The sequence below is a fragment of the Ostrinia furnacalis genome, unplaced genomic scaffold (genome assembly GCF_004193835.3).
Source record: "Ostrinia furnacalis isolate ACB-3 unplaced genomic scaffold, ASM419383v2 OfSCF0049, whole genome shotgun sequence".
NCBI classification, from domain to species: domain Eukaryota; kingdom Metazoa; phylum Arthropoda; class Insecta; order Lepidoptera; family Crambidae; genus Ostrinia; species Ostrinia furnacalis.
The window spans coordinates 195895-219481 of record NW_021130288.1 but is presented as its reverse complement, the minus strand read 5'-3'; the positions used below and the strand labels follow the sequence as shown (position 1 = coordinate 219481).

At 38.5% G+C, this 23587-nt stretch overlaps 2 protein-coding genes across 3 annotated transcripts; both read right to left on the bottom strand.

Annotated features, from left to right (window-relative positions):
* Positions 1 to 266: 266 nt before the first annotated feature.
* On the bottom strand, positions 267 to 11868 carry LOC114353942 (uncharacterized). Its single transcript, XM_028306167.1, has 7 exons — positions 11691 to 11868; positions 9009 to 11117; positions 3982 to 4005; positions 3642 to 3789; positions 1624 to 1876; positions 1212 to 1367; positions 267 to 723 (listed from the first exon to the last, which is right to left on the bottom strand). The coding sequence occupies exons 1-7, from the start codon at positions 11866 to 11868 to the stop codon at positions 559 to 561; spliced, it is 3033 nt and encodes a 1010-aa protein (XP_028161968.1). The 3' UTR covers positions 267 to 558.
* A 1603-nt stretch (positions 11869 to 13471) lies between these two features.
* Positions 13472 to 14765, bottom strand: LOC114355433 (uncharacterized). 2 transcript variants are annotated; one of them, XM_028308385.1, is made up of 2 exons: positions 14300 to 14765; positions 13472 to 13656 (listed from the first exon to the last, which is right to left on the bottom strand). In XM_028308385.1, exons 1-2 carry the CDS (start codon positions 14655 to 14657, stop codon positions 13613 to 13615), a joined length of 402 nt encoding a protein of 133 aa, XP_028164186.1. In that variant the 5' UTR covers positions 14658 to 14765; the 3' UTR covers positions 13472 to 13612. The 2 variants fall into 2 exon arrangements, with proteins under 2 accessions (XP_028164186.1, XP_028164102.1); XM_028308301.1 differs by having other exon boundaries at positions 13472 to 13679; positions 14323 to 14765.
* Between the last annotated feature and the right edge of the window lie 8822 nt (positions 14766 to 23587).

The window sequence follows — 23587 nt, the reverse complement described above, 5'->3', positions numbered from 1 at the left end:
TAGTGGTTCGAATCGGACTACTTTCCGGAGGTTGCGGGTTCGATTCCCGCACAGTACAAACATTTGTGTGCATGAACATATTTGTTTGTATTGGACTGGGTGTTTTCTATGTATAATATGTATGTATTTACAAAAAAAAAAAGTATTTAAGTATGTTTATATCCGTTGTCTAGTACCCATAGTACAAGCTTTGCTTAGTTTGGGGCTAGCGGCGTAGTGTAAAAATGTCCAAGGATATTTATTTATTTTATTTATTTTCGTTATTTGTTGGTGCTCTTAGATGTTGGTCATATAAATCCTCTCGCAACAGCTGGCAAATCTCGAACATGGGAGAAGAGAGTAAGCTCCTCATGAAAATACTTTATTTATCGTAGTTTTAAATGCTCTACACAAACATACACATAAATACTACACAACTAACGAATGAATATGCAATTTCGAAAAGGACACTGTAAGCAAATTAAAATTCTGTAATTCATCAGAAACACGCGTAATAGTGTTCAAACATATTATGTCGTTCTCGAAAATGCATATTACCCAATTGCAATAAAGCCTTCGTCATGTGTCGGGCTTCCTAGTGATGTGTTGATGCACCCAGTCCCAGATGATGTGGTGCGAGAGACGCGTATAAACGCCGGGAAAGTTCCCGCGTGCGCAGCCCAGGCCCCAAGACACCACGCCGATCAGCACGCCGTCACTCACGATTGGCCCGCCGCTGTCACCCTGGTAAAAATGGTTCAAATTCTTAATCCACAGAAGTCCATTGCTGGATAAAGGATTCCCTCAAGGTTTCGCAAAGCAGTCGGTCCTGCGGACTCCTGTGCCGCTTGCATCCAGGAGTATTCGTGCCCTGCACAAGGCAGGTCAATAAGCCATCGACTGAGAGGACTGGTCCGTGGTAGCTACTCGAGAACTTTCTGCCCTATGGCTATCATTCTACGAGGCACGTGCTTCGCCCACCATCTATTTTCTTATCTTCAAGACTTCTAAGTAAGTGGTAGGTATGTTCTAGACAAGCGGTCCAAAATAAAAACAGTCACAGCGGGGGTGTGACGCAGTTACCTTCAAGTCACGTAAGCAAAATGTCACCAACAACATTGTCTACAACCTTCGCGGCTTATGTTGCTCGCTCGTTCTCGATCATAATCAAAATTCACCAGAGATTCTCATCGTTTTACTCATAACCCACAATTTCTAAAAGCTTTACTTACCTGGCAAGCGTCAGGCGAAGGCTGCGTGAAGGAGCCCGCACAGAACATGGAGGGAGGGTCGATGGCCTTGCGGTCCAGCCCCGAGTGCTTGCACAGCTTCATGGCCACCGTCTTGATGGTGGACGACTGGAGGTACGTCGCGCTTGGACCCCCTTCCTGGTATAAAAACAGTAGGCCTAAAATTTCGTAAAGTCCACTGATTATTTTAAAACAGTCAGCATAAGAATAATTAAGAGCAGTTAAGAATTTGACTAGGTACTCGTAGGTAAAAAGGGAAGACGACTCTACTTGGTTTGATGGAGCCGCCTACGATACCTCATAAGGCTAGGATGGTAGGTATTTATAGCTCACACAAAAATACAAGGGAATGAATTAATGTAAGACCTTCTGACTTTTCTCAGGGTTCAATTACCTTCAACTTCCCCCATCCAGAAACAATAGCCGGCACATCAGCCGGCAGCCTCGCTTCTCTCGCCACCAGCTTGATCGGCAGCACCTTCTCGGAGAAGCGGAGCGGCGAGTACAGCCGTACTAGCCCTACGTCGTTGATCTTGGTCTTGCTGACGTAGCGCGGGTGTACGAAGCACTCTTTGACGTCATACATTTCGCCCCCATGCGTCTTCCATGAGGAGCCCAGGCGGACGCTTAGTTCGCTTGAGCGGGCCCTGAAAAAGATTTAACTAAGGAGTGCATACTTTCACCGGCATTATACATGTTGTGTCATTTAAATAAATGAAAAAATAGCACCGAATGAACCAGTTATATGGCTTCAAAGATATTATTCCTTCGCATAGTTTTAAGTTCCTAAACTTCATCAAAAAGCGCGATTTAGACTTATTCATAACCAGTCTTTGTAAACAGATCTACCTACTAAATAGATAGTGAATGCCACATGGCATTAAGCTCGCCTGTTGTACCACTGTATTTTTATGTGTGCAATAAAGATTTTAAATAAATAAATAAATAAATAGTAGGTAAGTAGGTATCAGATTAGTTTCGAATCCCCAAAAGCGTAACTTCAAATCAACCGCGTTCCAAACATGCGCCGAGCAGCGAAGCATTTCAGCACACCAATCGCTCTCGTGTTGAATAAATCCGGCGGGCATCGCGACACTCTTTATGGGGCCCCTCGTGAACGCCTCCCGCGTTCCTTTCACAATTTCAATTTATCCTTCGCCTCGGATTGTGTTTTTTCGAATGCAAAGCAGCGATCGCCTCTGGGGCGACTCGCTACGTGACGCCGGCGGTGCCCCCAAACGTGTGGATTCTTGAATATGTAATGATTCCGTATTGACATGGGAATCTATCGTCTACTTTTTCAGGGAATCTTATTTTAGGCACATTTTCTTTTGCCAATTCCCTGGATGTTCTCAATTCAAATCGGCATTGCTGCTACAAACATATTCGTAGGTACGATTCCCTCTACAGAGAATTTCAGGTGTTGCAGAATTAAGCTAACATTTGGACTTGAATAGGCCATTTACTTTATGTGGTATTGGTGTGGTAACCAGCGCGGCCGTAAGAGCTGAGTGTACACACGGAGCAATTCCCATTACCCACAGCCCGATGAATAAAGCCAACACACGTAACAAACACTTTAGTTACTCTAAGTATGATGCTAGTAACTATGTTTCGAAGGTACGTAAGCGTCCGTTTGCAAATAATGCATGCAGGTTTTTATTATTGTAGGTAGGTTGGAACTACCTAAGTAACATGCAACTGCCGCTATTATAGCATATTTAGAGCCAAAAACGTGTGACTTGATTTTCTACCACTCAACAAGAGTCAAGGCCGAATTAATCATTGACAATACAATGTAGAAGTAAAAAGAACTAGCTGTTCTCGCCACCCCGTGGACAATCGCAGCGTAGCGCCGCATGTATCGACGCTCTCGGAGTTACGACGGCTCTCAAGAAATTTATAGTCCTTCCCGAAAAGCGATATGTCCGAGGCCTCGCTCCAATATTCCTGTATTAGATAGCCGCTCGGCCCTATGTCTCCCGAATGTCCGCAACTAGAGTTTTGTATCAGCGTTTGTTTTGATTTTCTTGTCAATGTTCTTTGATATATTTTCTTGTACGTTACGTAGTTTGCGATCCTAAAATTGGTTAAATACTGAAAAATATCCTCTGGAAAATATCGGGGGAGGCTAACGTTCAGCAGTAGACATCCTGTGGCTGAAATGATGACGATGATATAAGTATTTCTAGTGCGATTTTAATTAACTAATTAAAATCGCATTCAATACTTAACGGCAAATGTCAAGAAGAGTCAGTACAATATGGTCTATTCCACTTTGATCACCTAGATTTGATCACCCGGGTGATCAAAGTGGACTCATGGCGACACTTTGGTGTCCTTTGATTACCCATCACCCGTGATCGAAGTGGAATAGACCTACAATAGGAATCGTCGGACCATATTAAGTACCTCAAGAGACAGTGGGCAGCAGTGAGCAGCCACAGGTCGGTGATGACGGAGCCCCCGCAAATGGGATAGGTCTTCTCCCGCAGGGACACCTGCCACGGCACCGCCGCTATGGACGTGTTGCGCCCTGACACTATGCGCCTGGTAGAGCCTGTGTAAATCAAACCAATGGATACCAAAGTATCTTGAAGGTAGATCTTGTAATTAAAAAACAAACATACATGTATGAGCCTCAAAACAGGTAAGCCACCTTCTCTTGCACTGTGTTTCCACACTGTCCATGGCATGACACTTTCATAAAATATCTAGGTTAGGTATTATTATACCTGAAAACTTGAATTACCTCTTCGATTCTGCGGCGCGCTTTCTGAAAAGAACAATGTACCTATTTATTGGTGTGCATAAATACGGCGCGACAAACGCCGGCAGTGATCCCGCCTCGCGTTTAGGCTTTGTGGATCTCCTATTTACATTTATGCCTGCAGTTTATCACGCTGTAGCAATGTTTACATTAGTAGAATGTTCCAATATGCTGCCTTCGCGTTTAATGCCACGCGCCGCGGCCGTTGATGTTTGTTACCAGGTACTTAGGCTGTTTTGTAGTTAAGTAACTTATGAGCATTTGAGTGTTGCTTAATTTATGAATAACCAGAAAATACTCGTACAAAGAAAAAAATAGTAAAGTGGTATACTTATTATTATTTGTGGTACCTATTACTAATATAATCGGTAGGTACTTAGGTAATACTATTAGGTACCTATTTAGATAGGTCTGTTGACATTCAGACTGTTAATTTCCTAATCTTGTAATTTTAATGCTAAAGCTAGCTATACCTACGTACAGTTAGCAGTAATACCATACATTATTTTCTTTCTATTGCCGAAATCTTGGGAATACTATTTTTATTAATTAAATATCCACACAGTAAGAAGGACATAAAAAGGATCCAAGACGTCCATAAAATTATTACCAACGACGCAATAAGTTCCTCCGACACAATCTAGATTATTATTTCCAAGAGATTTTCTTTTACTTAGGGAAAATAAATCTGTTCAATTATGGAGATAGCTGTTTAAATACGTATTAGTAGAGACAAGTTAAAGAAATTTTGAATACGGCACAAAATTGTTTGCTGATGAAGAATTTTCAAATGAGCGGCTGCCTTTTTTTTAAATCATTAGGTTATTTACCTAACAGTTTTGAGAGCAAGCATTTGTACATCGTTTTGTACTTTTCTTGAACACGCGTTTGGTTTAAGAATTTCAATATCTCATGTTTGTGTCGCTCCGCCTCCCCCGCTAAATCCGAATAGTCTATGTCTGCCGCTTTCCCGGCGTTTATCACTTCAGTGTCTTCGCCACAGACGCTAATAAACAACAAAAACAATATTCCACGGAACATCGCGACTTCGAAAGCAAGTTTCATTTAAACTTAGTTGATTTGGCAACGTGAAAGGAAACTTGGACACGCCCCGATTATGGACAATTCCCTTCGTAACATTGCGACTGTACGTTACTTAGTTTTAGACCGATAATACTGACTTTCTGGTTCTGGTTACCACGTATGTTCAAGCAGGCAGACATAAAGTGTAACGACCGTGAAATTGCTAGAACTTTATGGAGTGCATTGAAAAGTTATACGCAACGCCATCGTACGTACCGAAGTACGCTATTACACTGTTTTCTTCATAGCTAAAACGTTTGAACGAGACTTGTTGCTATTAAGTTTTAGGAGGCGCTAAATTGTAAGTTTATTTTTATTAAGCGGGTAGGAAATAAAATTTAAAGTGAAATTCTATCACTTTGATCGTCTATCTATAGACATAAAATATTAATCATGGTTATGAATTGTCAAAAAGGTCTTAAAGTTTCATTTGAAAAGGGTGCGAAGTTCAGTATTGCCTCAGGGTCTTGTTTTGGGATTTTAAAACTTGGAAAATCCGCTGTAGGATCGTACTAACGAGTTTTGCTCCAGGTGGCATTCGTCCCGGGTCGGCCAATCTGTAATTAAATTTATTTCATTTGAGAAAGTTCGCGTTTGTTTGAAAGACTCCGTGACGCGAGTGGACAAGAAAAAGCTTTCATGGACGGACTTGTTTTCTTTGTGTTTCATTGAAATTATTTGTTTGTGTCTGCAGCTGGTGGGAGAACTTTAGGGTTCTTGTATTTTCAAAGTAGGTTAATGTAAAGTTATAATTATTGAATCTTTTAACTTAGTTTTCCCAGCTTTTTATTTATTTTAATTGTTTTGCTTTTCATGGAGCAGTATTCTGTTTACCACAGATTATAAATTATTATTAGAAAATCTATGGAAAATCTTAGAGAAAGCGGTATAAACTTTATGACCTTTGCCTCTTAGAAAAAAAAGAAAGTCAATATTTATTGCTTGTGGAAAATGGCGTGTGTGTTTACAAATTAATTAATCCATTAATTAATTAATTAAAACGCTGTGATTATCTTATTATGAGTTAACTTTAGGGTGGATCTAGTAAAGGTTTTCTTGTAAAATGAAATTCTTAATCATTGTTGTCATTAGTGAAATTATTAAATGGAAAAGTCGGGTGCTGCATCAAGACTCGGGAGAAATAAAATGTCAATAAGGTACTTAATTAAATGTTTTTAGTGTTGTTAGAGCTTATGCTAGAGCGTGTTCTATTAAATTATTACTTCATTGTCAAAAGTAAGTAAATTTTATTTTTAACAAATTGTAAAAAGTTTGTTAATGAATGTCAAAGATTTACGTAGGTTTTTTCTGCCTGGATAACAGCATGATGTTTTCGCTGGAACGGAGCGTATCTACCTACATACAATAGCCTACAATTTTCTTGCTCCATTTGTATGTAGGTACTTAGTGAAAATCATCGACGGTTTAGTTGTTTAAGTGTGAAAACATTACCGTAAGATATCTCGTTGTTCAATATTCATTGCATTATGTTCGTTAGTAAGTATGTAAAATTTAATGCTTAAAATAGTTGATTGGAGTGGGCTTTTTAGCCAACCGAGATAATAAGCCGACACCTGAAAGCTCTTAATTTGCAAGCTTCTGTGTCGTAAAACAGAACGCGATACCAAGAAGTTGTAAGGGCGACAAGTCCCCGCAACACCTACTTCGCAGGTCTACAATGACTGGGCTGGGACCAACTTGATAAGCACATCTTATTTTTAAGCGAAAAGTTGAATATTTTTCATTGAGAGCAAGACAAGCAGATTATTATTAACTAAGTGTTCTTTACAGGGCCATGAAACACGCCGAAAATACGCAGTCATCCGCTGAGAGCTTCAAGTTTCATGGTAAGTTTATTTTACGAATATTCTAGTTGCTAACAATCTTCGTAATAAGCTTTGTTAAGACTGCCTGCCTACTTTGCCACGTGGCCTTATGTGCAATCACATTTTTCTATAGAATAAATTGTGTACCTAATGTGTAGGCTCTTGTTAATTAATTTCTACTTGCATAAAAAAAATTAAAACCACCTGTAACTGGTTTCATAACCGTGAGCCCCACCACATTATTTGTATTTCGCAAATTCGTTAAAAAAGGCGAGATCGGTGCATTAATACGAACCTAAGTGTGGAACGCCGTCGAAATTTCCGTCGAGCAAACTTTGCACTCACTAACACTTCTTATTAGTATTCGCCGAGTATCGACCTAATTATAACTTCCGCGAGAGGGCGCTTTGATTTTTATTGCCTAATGAATTTATAATACGCACCGCAATTTGGCGGAACTTCGGTATATCTTGACGACATTGTGCTAGCCACTTAACGTGGCGATTGTAATTCCAAGTTGTATTACATTGTTTGCTTATTCATGTTTGATTAACTTTTTGTGTTCATTTTAACTTTGTAAAGAAATTACAAACTTGCCGGTTGTAGGGATTGTCGTTAAATGGCTATAAAGATTGTATTTTAACTTACATTTTAGTACAAAAACGTTTATTATTTTATGAATAAATTATGAAGAGTCGCCTGTGCCTTTATGGAAATAATTTAAATTTTTGCAAGGAGCTAAGTAGTTTCAGATCAACTTTAGTTATATTTCGGTTTATATTGGCAAAATAGAGTGTACACACCCCAGGTCCAGTCGAGGGAATGCTAGGCTAAATAAAAGCCAACTTCGCAAACAACGGTATATTGTTCCAAAGATAGTCGATTTCATACAAACAGATTTTACTATATAAAGGGCCCTCCGAATACTTCACTTGTGAGAGCTAAGTAAGCACAGCGTCATCTATTGGTAGTTTTACGAACTTTGTTCTTGTAAACACTTGTACATTAACTGCCCGCCAAGGACAAATTGATATAATTGTCCTTATAAAAGAAATTAAAAAAAATACCTTGTCAAAATGTCGCGCTAAAATAGAATTTATCTTTGCTGGGCTTACAAAATAAAACAATTATTACAAAGTAATATAAACTGAAAAACTAAAAAATAAGTTTAAAATATAAACAGAAAACTTAAATAATAAATGTAAGTTCAATCACTTACAGGTAAAACACATATTTTATTTGTAGGGCGTTTTATCAAAGAGTTTTTGCTCTTTACTGTGACCACCCTCGTAATTCCATCTTGACCTGGATGTTCATCCACAATTTTACCATAAAACCATCTGCATGGCGGAAGACCATCCTCTTTAATCAACACTATGTCTCCTACTTTAGGTTGTGTGGCTTGTGTGGCCCATTTATATCTGTGGAAGAATTGGTTCAAATATTCTTTAGACCACTTACGCCAGAATTCTTGAGTCATACGTTGAGTGTACTGCCATCGTCTAAGTGAGCCTATATTTGAGTTCTCGTAATTTCGATCTGGTGCTGTGACTAGAGGTTCACCCACAAGAAAATGTCCTGGAGTTAACACTTCATTTTCCTGATCTCCATCCAGCTTAGACNTAAGTGAGCTTATATTTGAGTTCTCGTAATTTCGATCTGGTGCTGTGACTAGAGGTTCACCCACAAGAAAATGTCCTGGAGTTAACACTTCATTTTCCTGATCTCCGTCCAGCTTAGATAAAGGCCTCGAATTTAGGCAAGCTTCGACCTGTACTAACACTGTCGACATTTCTTCGTATGTCAAGGTGGAATTGCCAATGACTCGTTTGAGGTGGAACTTAACGGATTTAATTCCAGCCTCCCATAGTCCACCGAAGTTGGGCGCGTGAGGTGGGATAAAATGCCAGGTTGTAAGTAAGGGGGGGGCGGTGGGGGCGGTCCGCCCCGGGTGCCAAGCATCAAGGGGTGACACAAGTCTTGGGGGTGTGATTGTCTTTCAATCTTCGAATCGGTAGGTAACCCCAAAATCCTGGGGGTACCAGGGGGTGCCATAGGACTTGTGACGGGGGGGGGGGGGGGATCGCCCCGGGTACCAACCCATGCTACGCCGCCACNGTGGGATAAAATGCCAGGTTGTATTGTTGTTGGCCAATTGTTCAGCTATTTCTGGAAGGATACTGTCTTTCTCATTGGAGAAGAGCTTTTGTATTTCTGCTGCTGCTCCCACAAAGTTCGTGCCATTGTCACTCCAAATATCTGAGCAAGGACCTCTACGGGCGACGAATCTTTTAAAAGCTTGAAGAAAGCCATGTGATGTAAGTTCGCTGACCGCCTCCACATGTACGGCTTTGGTCGCCATACATACGAACAAACATATGTATCCTTTATAGGACTTATAACCCCGACCCCTTGTAGTGCGGATTTGGATCGGACCTGCAAAGTCCACTCCACTTCGTAAAAAAGGACGAGCTGGTGTGACCCTCACTGCAGGTAGCTGTCCCATCAATTGTTGGTAAGTCTGACCTTTATTCTTCACGCAATCAACACATTTTCTCACATGGGTTTTAACTAATTGTTTAGCTCCAATAATGTAGTACTTGTTCTGTAAGTAATTCAATGTTAACTGCGGCCCGCCATGTAACGTCTGATGATGAGCGTCTGCAATCAGCAAGGCCGTGAGTTTAGAGCTCTTTGCCATGACAATTGGATGCTTACGACTTGATGCCATATGAGATTTTTCTAATCTCCCACCGACTCTTAGTAAATTTGTTTCATCTATAAATGGATTTAGAGATTTTAATGAATTGTTTTTAATTGGAATATTCTTTTTTATAGCTTCAATTTCTTCTTCAAATTTAATTTTTTGATCTCTTATTATGCAAACTTCTAACGCCTTTTCCATTTCCTTTGTAGTTAAATACTCATTGTCTTTTCTTTCAGATTTCGGCTTCTTCATTTGTAAAAATCTTCGACAGTATGCTGTTACTCTTATTAATCTTCTCAGTTTCGAAAATCTTTCGAAGAAATCTTCTTCAGTTGTTATGTTGTGAACTTTGATGGCTTCTATTTCGGTTGTTAATTCTGTAGGTTTTTTGTAATTTATATTTTTAGTCATCAAAAACTCCGGACCATTTAACCACAGTGATTTATTTTTCAGCTCTGAAGGTGTAACTCCCCTGGATGCGTAGTCTGCTGGATTTTCCTGAGTACTTACGTGTGACCACTGATTAGGATTTAAGTTGGTAAGTATTTCAGAGACGCGATTGGCTACAAATACCTTCCATCGGCTGGGCAAGCTGTTTAACCAGGCTAAAACTATTGTGGAATCCGTCCATGCATGCAGGTTTGTATGTTCAATATTTAGAACCTTAGACGTCTCCAGCATTAATCGTGTAAGCTCTACAGCTCCGCATAATTCCAGCCTTGGTATAGACACTTGTTTGATAGGTGCCACTTTAGATTTTGCTGTTACCAACGACACATGGATATTCCCTTCCGCATCAATAGTTCGGATGTATACCACAGCGGCGTATGCTACCTTCGAGGCGTCGCAGAACCCATGGAGTTCCCTCTTGACGTCATTTAATCTCGTTCCAAGCCATCTAGGAATCTTCACTTCGCTTATGCTTTTCAGGTCTTCCCGGTAAGTACAATATTCCTGCAGTATTTTACTAGGTGCTTCATCATCCCAATCAATCCCCGCTATCCACAACTTTTGTATCAACACCTTTGCTATGATTATACATGGTGTAACCCAACCTAAGGGATCGAATAGGCGTGATATATCTGCTATTATTTTTCTTTTAGTAATAGGTGGTAGCAGTTCTGGAAGATCAACTTTATATCGGAAATGATCACTGTGCCGTTCCCAGGTAAGTCCCAAAATTTTTATTACTTCATCCATTTTTATTGTTATCCCATCTTTACATTCCTCTTTTTCCTTCCCGTTTTCCTGTTCATTTTCCCTGCTCTTAATCATTTTTAACAATTCTTCGTCATTACTCGCCCACTTCTGTAATCTAAATCCCGCTTTATTTAGTAAACTTTTCATTTGTGTATATAATTCTATTCCTTCTGTTACAGATTCACAACCGCTCATCATGTCATCCATGTAGAAGTTTTCTTTAACTTTATCCACTGCTAAAGGATAATTAAGACCTTCATCCTTTGCCACTTGTTGAAGCGTTCGAACTGCTAAAAATGGAGCTGAAGCAGTACCGAAAGTCACTCTAACAAGTTTGTAATCTCTGATTGCCTCATTAGTGTTATTTCTCCATACCAATCTTTGAAAATTAGTGTCATCTTCGTGTACCTTTATTTGTCGATACATTTTAACAATATCTGCTGTAAGACAAATCCCACCAAAAACATTCTGTAAAAAACTAGCCAAGTCTCGATGGAGCTGCTTGNTTTATTTGCCGGTACATTTTAACAATATCTGCTGTAAGACAAATGTACGACAGTCTCCACTTCATCACTAAATGTCTCAAGTCTGGCTGAATGGTTGGTCCCACCATGAGGTTTTCATTCAGTGATACTCCATTTTTTCCTACCTGAGAGGCATTAAATACTACTCTGAGCTTAGTAGTATCCTTGTCCTCTCGAACAACTGCGTGGTGTGGTAAATATACTGATTCTTCTCTTTCCAAGTCTGGTTCCAGTACTTCGAACATGTGTCCCATTTCCAAATACTCATTTATTACAGCCTATAACTTTCTTTGAATTTCTTATCTTTTTCGAATCTTTTTTCCAGCCCTTTTAATCTTTGCACAGCTATACTTCTCGTCTCTCCTCTTTTGCACTCTGGGTTTTCTGTCTTAAAAGGCAATTTCACGATGTACCTTCCTTCTTTATCTCTAGTAGTTGTTTTAACATAAAATTCTTCACATTTTCTTTCTTCTTCTGTGTACTTTTGTTCCTTTGTGAGACTCATGCTATTTTCCAACTCCCAAAACATTTTCAACAGTTCATCGCTTTCTTGTAACTGGCAATGCAACGATAATGTTTCTGCGTTTTGATAATTTGGTAGTTTCACCGTTCCCGATAAAATCCAACCCAAGCTCGTGGATTGAGCAAGGAGCGTTCCGTTTGATCCCTTTCGTATACCTTCTTGGATTATCTGACTAAATACTTCCGCACCCAATAATATGTCTATTTTATTGGGTCGGTTGTATTCTGGGTCAGCAAGTTCTATGCCTTGGAATTCTGAGTAATCTAATTGATCTATTTTCCTACTAGGGAGGAAAGAAGTAATAGATTTCAGAACGTACGCATTCACTGTGACACTCCAATTAGGGTCTAACCTAGATTTAACCTTTATGGTCACTTTCGCTTTTGAGACTAATCCTTTATCTCCACCCACTCCCAAAATCTTACCATGAATTGGTGTTTTTCTCAATTTCAAATCATTTACAGCCGATTCTGTAACGAAGTTTCCTTGAGAGCCTTGATCTAATAAGGCTCTCAACATGTAGTTGTTCCCATTTCTCGACTCAGTATTGATTAGCGCCGTCGCTAACAATACTTGTTTTACATTACCTGTCGAGACGTTACATGAAACCACAGTTGATGTTTTATTTGATTTACCTGCCTCATAAGGCCCCTTTGGTGGACTATCTTTTCCCTCTGACTCAACCTTNGCAGCGCTTCGCATCTGTATTCTGAGCGCACTTTGGTATCGGGCAGAAGCGCGGGCGCGCGGCGAGAGGCGCGTTGTCTCGCTCTAATGCTCAAGGTCGTTCGGCCATGTAATCGCCTTAACGAGATAAACAAATCTCGGAATGTGATCCATTCCGTGTATTTCCCAGAAAAATTAGGAATAACTATTTTAGGTAACTTAAATGATTCAGCTTTAGAATCATGATGTTTCTCACTAACTTCAGTTCTAGCAGATTTTGATTTCGAAAATGACTCTATAGTAGACCTAAGCTCGGTTTTATAATCAGTGTATATCTCCTCTGCTAAATCATAAACATACTTCTGTGAATATTCATGAGATTTTAATGCGGCACCATATTTTCTAATAAGTGACCTATGATTTTTCGCAAACTCAGCCCATAATTCCTCTAATGACTCCAATCTTGTTTTACAATAAGCCTCTGTTATTCGCTCTTTAGGAGATTTATTATAATTCTTTTTGGCTTTATAAATTTTATCATAAGTATCCACTTGCAAATTAATTTCCGAATCCATATTTAATAATTAATATTATAAACAAATGCAATTAATAAACCTTTAAAATAACGGGGTTTGGAACTCCAGAAACTTAAACTTACACAATCAAACTATAACTTCTATCAAAGACAAGTGTACAATTTTCTAAGTCTAAAACACATTTAAACTTTACTATGTTAAAAATTACTAAAATATTTCTAAGTGTTTTTTCAATAAAAATCTAACCAAAATCGGGTATAGGTTCCCCGTCGGAACAAATTTTTCTTAAAATTAGACTAAGTTAATACTAAACATGCACACAAATTTTCAAAGTCCCAATCATCTTCGAATTATAACTAAATCTTCCAAGTTTATTCTTCCAAACAAATAAGGTTCAAATTCGCGTTTCCAATTCACTTCACTACGTATCGTATTTTAATATCACTTCCAAGTTTTAAAGTTATTTACCACGAAGCTATAGAGTTCAATTTTGCTTGACTCGACCAATAAGAAAATAATTCAACACTCACAGTTTTTGTCCTTGTCACTCACTCGCGCGTGACGTCACTGGTCAGTTGTCCTTTTCTGGCACCTGAACTGGCTCCTGACGGCACTNTAATTCTTTTTAGCTTTATAAATTTTATCATAAGTATCCACTTGCAAATTAATTTCTGAATCCATATTTAATAATTAATATTATAAACAAATGCAATTAATAAACCTTTAAAATAACGGGGTTTGAAACTCCAGAAACTTAAACTTACACAATCAAACTATAACTTCTATCAAAGACAAGTGTAAAATTTTCTAAGTCTAAAACACATTAAAACTTTACTATGTTAAAAATTACTAAAATATTTCTAAGTGTTTTTTCAATAAAAATCTAACCAAAATCGGGCATAGGTTCCCCGTCGGAACAAATTTTTCTTAAAATTAGCCTAAGTTAATACTAAACATGCACACAAATTTTCAAAGTCCCAATGATCTTCAAATTATAACTAAATCTTCAAAGTTTATTCTTCCAAACAAATAAGGTTCAAATTCGCGTTTCCGATTCACTTCACTACGTATCGTATTTTAATATCACTTCCAAGTTTTTAAAGTTATTTACCACGAAGCTATAGAGTTCAATTTTGCTTGACTCGACCAATAAGAAAATAATTCAACACTCACAGTTTTTGTCCTTGTCACTCACTCGCGCGTGACGTCACTGGTCAGTTGTCCTTTTCTGGCACCTGAACTGGCTCCTGACGGCACCTCCTCACCAGCATCAGCACCAGCACCGTCCCGAAGTCCAAAGCCGGATTCGCCACCAAGCTCGGACCCCTGCTGCAGCAGCTCCAACTCCTCAGGGTGCTGCTCCTCCAGACAGGCAGCACCAGATAGGCACCTCCAGTGCACCACACTCCGCCTTAATGCTCCAAAATTCGCGTCACCGTCAGAACGACTTTCCCATCCGGATGAGGTCTGGCACACCTTACCGGAGCTCGAAGGACCATGTACACACCCCAGGTCCAGTCGAGGGAATGCTAGGCTAAATAAAAGCCAACTTCGCAAACAACGGTATATTGTTCCAAAGATAGTTGATTTCATACAAACAGATTTTACTATATAAAGGGCCCTCCGAATACTTCACTTGCGAGAGCTAAGTAAGCACAGCGCCATCTATTGGTAGTTTTACGAACTTTGTTCTTGTAAACACTTGTACACTTGCTATAAAAAAAATATTTTTATTTCGCTAATCCTCATAACGGCCGGCCCATTTCGTTATTCCATCCATACATTCAATAGGCATTTAGTGTTACTAATATGCGATTATCCGCACAATCCCATACAAGGTCCAGATTAGCAGCTGGCTACCACAGGATTACGGTAATGGAGGTCACAATTTTGAAACAGAATTTTGTGAGGTCAAACCAGGCTTACTAAAAATCAATAAAAACATATAGGTTACTTCAAAAACTAAAATAAATTGGATGATATTAAAAAAAAAAAATCTTCTTTCAGGTTTGTTTATTGAAGTTTCATCATCAACAGCCCTTTACAGTCCACTACTGGACTATGAGCCTCCTCCACTATAGTGGAGGGTTTTGCCATAATCCCCACGCTTGGCAGGCGGGTTGGAGATCGCAGTATAAAAGATTGATGTTTGTCAGAGAGCGCTGCTGCCCGTCCTCTGTTTGATGTGTAGTCCCTAAGTCGCCTCTTACGACACCCGCGGGAAGAGTAGGGGTTGGTGACAAATGTATTCTACTCTGCCGTCACCACACGGCAAATTATTGAAGTTTAGACGGTGAATAAAAAAACAGTGACAGTCAAATCCTTTAATTAGTACCTACCAAGTTAACAGTAAGACAACCCAGGACCGAGCCGCCTGGAGACGCATGACGCGGAGGGCCGACCCCCATTAAAATAGGAATGGGCCAGGCAAAATAGTAGTAGTCAAATCCTGTAATTAATTACTTAGCTTTACCTACTTGATGATTATCTACCTCCATAAATTCCGTAAATAAATGACCAGATTCTCGATTTTGAGCTTTTAGGTTTGATTCCCAGATAGACAAATGTAGTGTCAAATCACTTTATGTATTGATTCCCAGTCTGCTTTCGATTGAAGGCTTGAATGAACCTTGTCTGAAAAATAAATCAAAATTGCTTTGGACTCTTTGGAGGGCACGTAAGCCCAATGGAGACCCATTGGGCTTACTGGCTAACATGGGTCAATGAAGAATGTTCACTAATTTTGTTTTTTAGCTTTCTGTATTCTCTGTTAAAAATAAAAAATACACGTGTAAGAATTATTTCGATACGTCAATTAGTTTCCAAGATATTGAATTTTAAAAGTGCGGGCGGCGGCCGGCCCGCCATTTTATGCGCGTGACGTCATATTACAGTGACTGGCTCATATTTGTATGGGTGGAATCTTGCATGCTGAATTAAGAGCCACTTCCAGGCAACCGATTAAGCTGAAATTTCGCAAACACGTGTGATTTGGATGACCATGCAATATTATGATGACATGGAGCTGATCTGATGATGGAGCTGGAAGGTGGCCATAGGAACTCTATAATAAAACGACTTAAATGCATCGAGTTTGGGCTCGTTCGTTTTGTATTGATGAGTATTTTAATTCTATATAGTAATCGGGGTCTAATGATGGAGCTGGAAGGTAATTCGCAATAAAACGACACAATCGCATCAAGTTTGGGTTTGGTTCAATTTTAATTTCTGTGATGGGTCTGGGTGTTAATATGTATAATAAGTTTGTATTTACAAAAAAAAATGTATTTCAGTATGTTTATATCCGTTTTCTAGTGAGCGGACACTGTGAATGTACGTCACGCGGGGTCACGTGACCGTCGGCGGGACTCAATATTTAAGCGAACTTTGAATGCCTATAAAATCATAACTACTGGGTATTTTTGAATGAAATAAAAACTAATGTATTTGTAAATGTAAAAGCTTAACTGTAACATAGGTTTCAAGTGATTTTGCATACCTAGTAACATTCTCAAACCATGTTAGCCAGGCAGCTCATCAAGTTTGTCACTAAAATTGTGACTATTGTTACGCCCGTATTCACAAATAATGCTTACTTAAGTGAAGTAGCAAATCGAACGCACAGCGTTGAATAGAGCTCTGTGATTGGTTCGTGTGTCACCCTGTGCGTCCACGCGCACTGTGAGACCTCATAGCATAGAGTGATACGGGCGTTAGTGCCACACGATAATAAAAACGAAACAGGTGTATTAAGTTACTCAATCCTTTGTGTACGTACCGTAACCAGCAGTTACGTCGAAAGTTCGCAAACAAGGCAGAGAGCTTTTCGATCTTTGAACTTCGCTCGCGATAAGCTTTCGTAACGTAACGTCAGGATGACACGCGGGTTCAGTAAGTAGGTGAGCGAGGCTGAGCTTAATTAGCAAGTTGGCAACACTTTTAAAGGTTCCTTAGCTAAAGGGTGCCAATAGGAACCTAATTATTGCCTATATTCAATTTAAATCAAATCAAATCGTTTATTCATTCATAAAAGTAGCAGGAAGGTGCTGGATGCAGGCCGCTAACAACCGGCCTTTGTAGAAATCATTGGGGGAGCCCTATGTTCAGCAGTGGACGTCCAATGGCTAAAATAATGATGATGATGATTACTTAGGCCCTTTCCAGGGTGCTTATACAGGGTGTTAGGTAAATGGGTATATGAGCCGACACTAGCCCATGTTAACATGGTCATATAAATGGTATGGTGAAGTCAGATAATTGATATCTTCATTTTAATTGGATTTTATAACATTTATTTTGTATGAAAATTTAAAAAAATTAAATGATGATATCAAATTTCTGACTTCACCATACCATTTATATGACCATGTTAACATGGGCTAGTGTCGGCTCATATACCCATTTACCTAACACCCTGTAGACGTCCCAAATATAGCTTGCTCTACCATCACTTTGGAACATTATAATTATGACCTGGTGCTGAGAAGAAGTGGTTCTCAGAAGAAACTAAGTCAGCTAAAGAGTGCAAATTTAATATTGCCTACTGTCTATAATAATCGGTCATCAACTGTGGTTATTAAATATTAGGTATATTTTGTTATATTTTAATAATTAATTTAAATTCAAAATCAGGGGCAAACAATTTAAGCTCAATCTATCGCGTGGTCTCTATTTTAAGATCAGCCTTCTAATCGTATTTAGTAAATGCATGTTGTTGTCTTTGAATTTATTCGTAAATTATTGTTTTTCAATATCGTAACTATTAGTAAATGTTTACAGCTTCTTATTATGCAGGTACTTATCATAAATTATGGTTGAAAACAACATGTTTTTAACACATCACGTACTTTACTGACTTTGACTTTGAGCATGACTCAAAAGTCGTAATACTCATAAGCTTAGTCAGCAATGCATATTTGAAACGAACACTGCCCCTCACGAGTCACGATCTGTTTTGTTCAAAAATAGATTATAATTTTTCGTAGCCAAAATAGTCAAAATGTACAAAAAGAACCCTATAAATGTGGTAACATGAACAAAAAACGTACACTGAATACTGAAAACTGAAAATAGTTTTTTGTTACTTTAATTATTTGAGACTTTAAACCTTAGTAGCCATTATTTCATGACAATCATTTCCTCACACAAAGCTAGTAAGTTATGGAGAGTCAATCTGATAACTTGAGTAATAGTCAATTCAAAAGTTTATGTCACACGCATTTTTTGTGGCTCTAAACAAATTACGTTGGACAGCAAGATGCACAGTGTAATTGTGTTTTTTATCAAGATAGAGGCTTACATCGTGTAAGTACTTTCACAATTACTTGTCGGATGAGTTGCTAACTTGGAACCTAATTATGCAAGTTTTTTGCATTATAAAAAAATACTGTATACTTTTGTAACGCTGGGTAGGCCTACGTAGAAACTATCCAACGTTTGAAGTTATCATTTCAAATTATTTATTAAACCCTTGTATTCCTGTAAAGTGTAATCTCTGTAAATATTATTACGGGAGCATGAAAATCCACGATGTATTTTAAAAGTAAAGTTAGCTTTTGATATGAGCTTAAAAGCTAGTGCTTCTTAAGTTCAAAGTTGGTTTTATACTGTGTCTCATCTGGGAATCGAACTCTAGACTTAATTTTGTCTTTAGTCGATAGAGTCTATGTAAACACTGAGTGAGACGTTTACCTTCCAGCTATCAACTATCAACATCGCACGCTTTCAAATATCAACCTAGGTTTCAGCATTTCATAATATTTCAGTAGGTGTTGATTGAACTAAAACATCGTTTTGAGATATGTTATGAAAACTATGAATAACCAAGTCTCAGGTATAATGTTTGTGAAATCACGCTAAATGTTGGAGACTGTGTGTTTTGTAAATTTTGCTTTTGTTGTAATATTTGGATGATAACACCCAATATGAATAATATTCGAACTTAAGTTACATACTTGTACAACTTCATCATACGAGTCTAGTTCTTATGTGATAAGTTTTACAAACGTGTAACTTAACTTACAATGTTATTCATATTGGATCCCAGCATTATGTTTCTTTTATAAATCTAGTAAGTTGATCTGTCGTAAGAAGCAATTAAGTAAGGAAGATATTATATTTGAACATCAGGCCTCTTCAACCCGCCTGGCAAGGATGGGGAGTGTAGGATAAATCCTTAATTTCCTTCTGGTAAATTGGAACTAAATGCCCTCATGGTGAAGTAGATCTGATTCTACATTATTGCAGTAGCGAGATATGGTTGACATGTCTTTTATCGCCAGTGCTGCGCAAGATGTCTGACTCCCAATCTGATATCTAAATCAGAATCTTTCATGATCTAAATACAGGTTCATTAATCCTTGCAAAATTGAAGATACCGATAATCAGTGCACTGTCACTTGCATTTGCGGCCAAAAATGCAAGGTCGGTGTTGCAAGACATTTCACTAGATCGCTGTCGACGGCCGATTATATCGGTCGATGGTCGCGATACTGTCGGGCGACTGACGACTGACGACTGGTTCGTCGGGGGATATCCTTTGCTGGCTTGGCTGTTAGACTGGGGACACACTGCCGGCGCTAAGTTAGATAAAGTTACCAAGAATTAGTACCTGCAGTGCAATCCCTGTACCTATTAATGTTAAAGTTACATACCTACTTGCTCTGCTTTTGTTCAGCGCTGGCCTATATTATTTTACCAAAGTTTAAGGGTTTGATTAAGGTAGCGGGAAGGCGCTGGATGCAGGCCGCCACCAATCGGCCTTTGTGGAAATCATTGGGGGAGGCTTGTGTTCAGCAGTGGACGTCCTATGGCTGAAATAATGATGATGATGATGATGATGATTGGAACTCTGTTGTATATTGTGGCCATTGACTCTACTCTGGATCACACTCGAGCGTATATATGGTTATGACTTGTAACTTCAATGTTTGGATTAAGTTACATGCACCACTTCTCAGCTCCAGTCGATATGTTGTCCTGAAGTAGCGGTAAGGCAAGCTGTGCTTGGGACGTCTGTTAATGCCCTGAAAAAGCCTAAATGAATCACAGGCTTGAACTTATTATTGATTCATTCAAAATAAAATTACCTATACAGAGCTTGGTGAACCTACACATTATTCATATGGCTGTACTATAGCAGCATATGGACTTTTAATAGAATAAATCCTGCTAAAGCTAGATAGTGTAGCCCTAGCCTAAGACAAAGAAGTCGCTAAAACTAACGCAGACAAAGTACCTACACAAACTTACATTTTCATCATCATCATCATCATTTCAGCCACAGGACGTCCACTGCTGAACATAGGCCTCCCCCAATGACTTTCACATCGCACGGTTGGTAGCGGCCTGCATCCATTTACTTACATTTTATGTTGTGACTAATAAACTCGAAATTCCGAATATAGGAAATCAAACCAGATTTTGTATTCCAAGGCTAGAAACTAGACTGTAAAAAAAATGCTTCCAAATTAGACGCGTGTCCGTCGTAAATACGATAGTGTTACAAAACATACTATGCTAGGTTTTGTAAACCGGAGTAAAAGTTGTGATAATAAGACCAGCTGATCTGTTAGTTCAGTCGTGCTTCAATGACGAAGGTAAAAGTTAAGATGCTTGTATTTTATAAGGTTTTTTATTTAGATTCATCAACTAGGTATATGCCTTTAGAGCCGGCCCTAGGCCTGGGATTAGTTCTAGCTAGATAGTACAACATTCGTTACTTTCAATTCGCGAATAAGCGACTTCGCTAAGTAGCTCTATATTTGTCGAAATTACATGGCACAATCCAAGTTCAGAGATAGATGAACTTTATCTTCGAACCTCTCCCATGTTCTTCTGATTAATTTCGTTGCGGGTCCAATGACAGTTTAACTTTCCCCCGCCCCGGGACAAACTTGACTTTCACTGGTTGGGTTTTTATAGGCGGTCAAGCTGTAGATCCTGTCTGCACAGGAGTTGCAGCAGTGGGCAGTCCTGTTATCTATGAACTTAGCGCTAGATCAAGATAGTCGGGACGCCATTTTAGTTAGTATTGGGCATTTGACCAAACTTTTAAAATGTCCTTCGGCATTTGGCACCTCTCGCCACCAGGCGCCCGCCGCCCTGACGCCGCTTATTGCCACTTTGTGCCTGGAACATCATTCCTTTCACTCCATCCCAGAGCTTTGTGTGTATGTCAGTGTCAGTTCAATATTGAGGATCCAAAACTTAACTCCGACCAACGCTACTTCGACATTGCGTTACCCGACACCATTTAATTTAGACTTGACTTTATCTTATCCTACTATCCTACTAATATTATAAAGGCGAAAGTTTGGATGTCTGGATGTCATGATGTCTGGATGTTTGTTACTCTTTCACGCGAAAACTACTGAACGGATTTTGTTGAAACTTTACAGTATTATTGTTAATAACTTGAAAAAATCTAACTGCCTAAGACGGGAATCGAACCCACGACCTTTCGCTTGCCGGGCGACTGCTCTTCCATGTGAGCTACTTAGACACTGGGTGAACCAAGTCTTGACTTAGGTCAACCAATGCGTTTTTGAGTAGTCAATAGTGTCGGAGTAACCTAATATCGAAGAAAAAGAAATCTTTGTAGAAGTTCAGTTAGTACGCCCAGTATTGAATCTCATTTAAAAGTTTGTTTAAAACTTACTTTTTAGATCTCAATCAAATCTACGTTAATTTCTAAAGCTGCGATATTTTTGTTATTGTAGTTAGATTATATTATCTTAATATCAATGTCGATATGTAAATACACAGACAGGTATTTGAATAAGCAAACATGTATACGCAAAATCTCGTAATGTCTGTATACGTAGATATTATGAAATCTTGCATTATATTGAGGTAAGCTTGCGTGCCGCGCCAGGTCTCCGTCTACTGTAAATGGATTTACACGATAAGACTCTACTAGTTTTTTGCATTATTATTGAATTAATCTCTGCAAAGTATTTTTTTATGATCGATTGTCTTGCTTCTTTGGGGTACTAGCAAAGTCTTAATATTTAGGCAATTTTGGAAATATTTCATTTGTATTTATTTTCATACATTTCATAGGTAATGTGAGAAAACAAATTTTAGTTAGAAACAGTAATTTAAAAAAATCCAATTATTGTATGTAGAGTCTCCTAAAATCGATAAACTTACAAGTAAACACATTTTGAAAAATATTTGTGGTTAAAAATTCATTGTGAAGCTCACTTCCAATTTCAGACGAGTTATTGTTAAGAAAGTGTTGCTAATAAAAGATCTAATTTGTTGTATTAAAACATTTAATTAATTGTGGTGAATTTACATCACTGTAGTTCTAAATCGCGAGGTGTAAATCTGTTTATCACCTTCACGCGTCGTACACTCTTGTAACCGCACATTTCGCCAGCGCCGTTGGGTGTCAGCGTCGTTAGTCTCGCATATTCGCAGTAAACAAAATTAATGAATTCTCACAATTAAACAAATACAATTTTCTTACAAATACCCAGATCAAGAAATTTTTGATTATATCGTAGACTTAGGCTGGTTTTAGAGTCACGCTGACGCACGCTGACCGTCAGCGCTGAGAGCCGAAATGTATGAGGCGTCGGCGCCGAGCGATCAGCGTCACTCAGGAACGTTTCCTTCAATAACTTTAATTACATACATATTGAACTGTCAACGCCGACGATCAGCGAGGGGTCAGCGCGACCCTAAAACCAGCCTTAGAGGCGTGTAGAGTTTGAAAAATGCTTGATTTTGTTAAGAACGATGCTATGCTAGCCATTATGGTTTCGTCTTGCCAACATTTTAACAATTGATGTTTTAGTGGGATCAGAATTGACTAGTTTTTCTCATCAAAGTAATCGTTATTAATAACTTGTGTGTCTCTCGGCTAATCGAATGAAAAGAAATAAGTTTTCGTGTAATGCATTGCGTTTTGCGTGTCTCGCGGTCAAGCGCGAACGTGACTTGTGCATTAGTTCCGCAAAGTCCGTTGACATTTGCTTATATTCATGATTATATGACTCTTTCTTCAGTTAATATAATCGATTACTAAAGTCAATGTAGGTATTTGTTGTTATATAGATTATTCCCTTTAGAACTTTAGATTTCCTTCGGATCTCCTCATTTCTGTTTCAGTCAATATTAGCGTGCTTTAGACTAATGCTAGGCTTACTTAGTATAGTTAGTATTTAATACAAATGTATTATGCGCTGTCAATGTATGTAATTTGAAATGTACAATACCGATTGCATAACTAATTGGTACTGAGTTTTTTATATAATTAAGTACTAATACTATAAAGTATAAGGTATTAAGTGAGTCATTAACCAATAACGATCTATTAGTTTAAAATTACTACGAAATTCGAGTATAAAAAATAAACACCCGCTTATCCAAGACTTAATTGCAGGTATAAAGATCGCATTAATCAGTTAGCACATTCATAACAATCATTTTTTATTCACAGACACGTAATAGTGATTACGATATTCAAATTTGACATGAGGCCTACTTATCTGTGTGTAATTAACCCGTGCATG

Coding starts and splice junctions, on each gene's coding strand:
- LOC114355433 (XM_028308385.1), bottom strand. CDS start 14,657: ATGAAATCAACTATCTTTGGAACAATATACCGTTGTTTGCGAAGTTGG. Junction 13,657..14,299: donor GCCGTCAGGAGCCAGTTCAG/GTGCCAGAAAAG, acceptor GAGCCAGTTCAG/GTGCCAGAAAAGGACAACTG.